A 5153-nucleotide genomic window follows, 5' to 3' on the forward strand; every position below is an offset into this window, starting at 1 on the left:
AAATTTTTTACATAACAGTTAACTGATATCGGCGATTTGCGACAATCAGAACATCTTATTTTCATAGTGGTATCTTCATTGTTTAAATTTCTAAGTCATTTGTTGTTGCTTAAAAATTTACAGTAACCAATGTTGATAACAAATATAATGGTCATAAAAGAAAATATGGCAAAGTAGTATTGTTGTACACTTCAGGTGTCTGTCTTACAGTTTTGCAGGGAAAAGGGTACATTTAGTATTTGTTTGTATATTTTGTTAAGAACAACTGTCATTCTTCTTATGCAAATTTTACAATAAATGATCCCAAAATGTTAACTTATTTCAGATCCAACAAGTAACGGTGTGAGACAAAGGCGTACACAAGAAGATGGAGATATTGATGCTGTGTTAAAACAACAACGGAAAGTTCAGGAAAGACTAGCAGAAGAATTACTCAGCCATACTCTAAACCTAAAAGACTTTGCAGTAGCCTCAAGTTCTATTGTTAAAAAAGATATAGAGGTAAGACTACGTAACAGTCGTCTCTTTTTTTTGACCCCCTGAATGTCTTGAATGGATTTGACCAGATTCTATCTTTAGACCTGTCCATTATAAATTTTGGGGTATCAAGCTGCAATGTAGAGCATGGTCAGATTGCTTGAATGTGCAGGTTGGTCTGTCTCTGTACTGTTGGGGAAGGCTGATAACTTAAGGTTCCAGGGTACTGGTTAATTTTCACCATTATCCTGCTTGGTTTATGCATTTGATTTAGCTGGATTTGAACTTTAAAATGTCCAGTTAATAGATTATGGGAGTTCATTAGCAAAATAAATTAAATGGATAATTTTTGCATTAGAATCTGGTTAGGTTGTTCAGATGTCTGACAGATCTAAATTTACATATTTTCACATCACCTTAACCACAAAACAGTTACTTTACTTCTTTTAAATATATAGATTCATGTATCTATCCATATTATGAAGTAAAGTTGGAGTTCATATACATTGAAATGATGTTATGATAAAATATAACAGGATCTCACTTATTTCAGCATTGTATATAAAAAGCAATATGTCATGTCTTACATCCAAGAAATCATGTTTCATGATTAGATAATAATGAATTCAATATTCAGAAGCTTAACCCATACAGACACAGTTCTATCTAGAAATCAGAGTACTAGATAAGTATTGTGGTTTATTTTAGATACTGAAATACACATGTATACATGTATATATTTACATGTATAATATTAACATCATGGTTTACTTTAATTTAGAATATTGATTTCATCAGGTAAATGATTTGCTATGTTTAATAGTGTTTAAAACATATATACATGTATATATTTCCATAGTTACATAACATTATGATTTTTTTACGCCCGTTTGAAAAACGGGACGTATTATGGGAACGCCCCTGGCAGGCGGGCGGGCGGGCGGGCGGGATCGGGGGGGCTTCCCTCTCGTCCAATTTTGTCCGGAGCATATCTCCTACATGCATGGAGGGATTTGAATGAAACTTCATAGAAATGTTCACACTAATGAGGAGCAGTGTCGCACACATGAACCAGGTCTCTAGGTCAAAGGTCAAGGTCACACTTAGAGCTCATTGAAAAATACTTGTCCGGAGCAAAACTTCCACATGTATAGAGGGATTTCAATATTACTTGGCACAAATGTTCACCATTGTGAGGCGGAGTGTCGCGCGCAAGATTCAGGTCCTTGTTGGCCAAGGTCAAGGTCACACATAGAGGTCAAAGTTCAGATAAAAAATATGAAGATGTGTATATGGACCATTTAGTCATCATTTATTGAGGGATTGTAACACAAATGGTCATTATCAAGAACTATGGCTGTGATACATATAATTTAGGTCAATATATACAAGGTCAAGGTCACTAAAGCATGATGAAATATCCAGATTTTGTCCGGAGCATATCTCCTACACGCATGGAGGGATTTTAATGAAATTTCATAGAAATGTTCACCATTATGAGAAGCCATGTCACGCACATGAACTAGGTCTCTAGGTCAAAGGTCAAGGTCACACTTAGAGCTCATTGAAAAATGCTTGTCCGGAGCAAAACTTCCACATGCATAGAGGGATTTCAATACAACTTGGCACAAATGTTCACCATTGTGAGGCGGAGTGTCGCACACAAAATTCAGGTCCCTGCAGCCAAGGTCAAGGTCACACATACAGGTCAAAGTTTAGATAAAAATATGAAGATGTGTAGAGGGAAGATTTAATCATCATTTATTGAGGGATTGTAACACAAATGGTCATTATCATGACTACGGCTGTGACACATGTACTTTAGGTCAATATATGCAAGGTCAAGGTCACTAAAAATGGTGAAATATCCAGATTTTGTCTGGAGCATATCTCCTACATGTATGGAAGAATTTTTATAATACTTTATGGAAATGTTCACCACCATGATGTGTATTGCTCCATGCATGATCCAGGTCTCCAGGTCAAAGGTCAAGGTCACACTTAGAGCTCATTGAAAAACGCTTGTCCGGAGCAAAACTTCTACATTCATAGGGGGATTTCAATATAACTTGGCACAAATGTTCACCATTGTGAGGCTGAGTGTCGCACGCAAAATTCAGATCCCTGCGACCAAAGTCAAGGTTACACATAGAGGTCAAAGTTCAGATAAAAATTTGAAGATGTGTATAGGGACCATTTATTGATGGATTGTAGCACAAATGGTAACTATCATGACTACAGGTGTGACACATTTAATTTAGGTTAATATTTGCAAGGTCAAGGTCACTGGAGATGATTAAATATCCAGATTTTGTCCGGAGCATATTTTCTACATGCATGGAGGAATTTTAATGTTGCTTTATAGAAATGTTCACCACCATGAGACGTAGTGCCCTGCACATGAACCAAGTCTCTAGGTCAAAGGTGAAGGTCACAGTTAGAGCTCATAGAAAAACACTTGTCTGGAGCAAAACTTCTACATGCATAGAGGGATTTCAATATAATTTGACACAAATGTTCATCATTGTGAGGCTGAGTGCCGTGCATAAAATTCAGGTCCCTGCGACCAAGGTCAAGGTCACACATCCTGTGCATATCTTCCCTACTGATTTGTTTTAAGGTTCATTTAACAACATAGTGCCAAGAATAAAAACTTGCTTGCTAGATAACACTTATCCATAATGCCCCCATCAACATCTAAAGCTTTCGTAAACGGGCGTATTTTGTGACTATGGCACCCTTGTTATGCCCCCACAAAGTGGGAGCATATAGCGTTGCACTTGTCCGTCCGTCCGTCCGTACGTCTGTCCGTCAGTACGTCCCAAAATCTTGTGAACGCAACTCCTCTTAAACCGGATGGCAGATTTTGCTTAAACTTTCAGGGATGAACAACTTTAATGTGTAGATGGTAGTAAAGGAAGGAATTTTTGCTGCGACCAAATTTAACAGAATTATGGCCCTTTGTTGATTTTTTCACAATATACCATATAGAAATTTTGTGAACGCAACTCCTCTTAAACCAAATGGCAGATTTTGCTTAAACTTCCAGGGATGAACAACCTTTATGTGTAGATTGTAGTAAAGGAAGGAATTTTTGCTGCGACCAAATTTAACAGAATTATGGCCCTTTGTTGATTTTTTCACAATATACCATATAGAAATTTTGTGAACGCAACTCCTCTTAAACCAAATGGCAGATTTTTCTTAAACTTCCAGGGATGAATAACCTTAATGTGTAGATGGAGAAAAGGAAGGAATTTTTGCTGCGACCAAATTTAACAGAATTATGGCCCTTTGTTGATTTTTTCACTATATACCATATAGAAATTTTGTGAACGCAACTCCTCTTAAACCGAATGGCAGATTTTGCTTAAACTTCCAGGGATGAACAACCTTAATGTGTAGATTGTAGTAAAGGAAGGAATTTTTGCTGCGACCAAATTTAACAGAATTATGACCCTTTGTTGATTTTTTCACTATATACCATATACATGTTGTCAGTGGGGGCATCCCTGTCCTTTGGACACAGTTCTAGTTTTTTATTGATTTAAGAGCATTTGATGGTAAATTGCATATAATTATATATCATAACAGTATCAGCTGCGTACATGTGCTACATAACCTTTCTTTTGTAATGTATGTTTATTATTTATAAAATTGTTTTTCTTCCTTCAGAAAATTGGTGACACCAATAAATTAGCAGACAAAAATTACTCTAACTTACAAAGAGAGAGTCAAAGACTTGAGGCAAAGACAAAATCATGCAGCTGGTGGATTTGGATCATGCTTGTACTTGTGACCTTGACATTTCTCTGGATGGTGGTTCTGATGCGATTGTTTCCAAAGTCATGATATTCGTCTTCTACCTTGTATACACAAACTGTGCAATATTGATGGCTTATGTTAAATCGAGAAAAGAGCTTACCAGAAATTATGTTAGATATGTAAAAACATGTTTAACGCCCGGCTACAGATTGTCCATGGACAGCCTTAAAATGACCATGGATATCCATGGATATCCATGGAAAGAGCATGGAAATACATGGATAAGTCAAGTGAATGGACAGTGTCCATACTAACAACATGGATAACATGGACAATGTCCATGAATTACATGGACAGCGTCCAGGGAATATAAAAATGTTCATGGACATAGTACAAAAAAACTATGTCTAATGTGGACATTGTCCATGGTCAACTTCATTGCTCATACTTAGAAATTTTTATTAAAAGTGATTGGATGGATATGCAAAAAAAAATCTAAGTGCCAAAACATGAAAAATGTTTAAAAAAATCATAACTGCCATTCTTCAAAAAATTATATGTTCATATTGGGTATCAAATTAATCAGCATGAAAAGAAGAAATCAAATATAGTAAGATCAAGTAGATTTTTTTTTATTAATTTTTTTTTTTAAATTCCAAACTTAAGTTAAATGATAATATAGAAAAATATACTGTACCCTTATGCATACCATTTCAATTATATAAAAAGATAATCTAGTCTAAATACTTGCAGACTTGTTTAGGTTTGTTTGTTTCTGTTTTTGTTGTTCATTATCATATATTACCCTAATAAAGTTAGAAAAATAAATGCACAATTAATAGAAACAATTAAAATCTAAGAACAAATGTAATTGTTATGCACTTATATTTATTTATTAATTGATGATAAAT

At 35.2% G+C, this 5153-nt stretch overlaps 1 protein-coding gene across 1 annotated transcript; it reads left to right on the forward strand.

Annotated features, from left to right (window-relative positions):
- Positions 1-325: 325 nt before the first annotated feature.
- Positions 326-4441, forward strand: LOC132746238 (vesicle transport protein USE1-like; the record flags this gene model as incomplete). Its single annotated transcript, XM_060735320.1, is given in 2 exon segments — positions 326-501; positions 4153-4441. Coding segments are annotated over 2 exon segments (353 nt in total), but the record flags the coding sequence as incomplete, so codon positions are not given.
- Positions 4442-5153: the final 712 nt, after the last annotated feature.

Source organism: Ruditapes philippinarum, unplaced genomic scaffold, assembly GCF_026571515.1.
Source record: "Ruditapes philippinarum isolate M1 unplaced genomic scaffold, ASM2657151v2 ctg23628_1_1_1_1, whole genome shotgun sequence".
In the NCBI taxonomy this organism is placed as follows: Eukaryota; Metazoa; Mollusca; class Bivalvia; order Venerida; family Veneridae; genus Ruditapes; species Ruditapes philippinarum.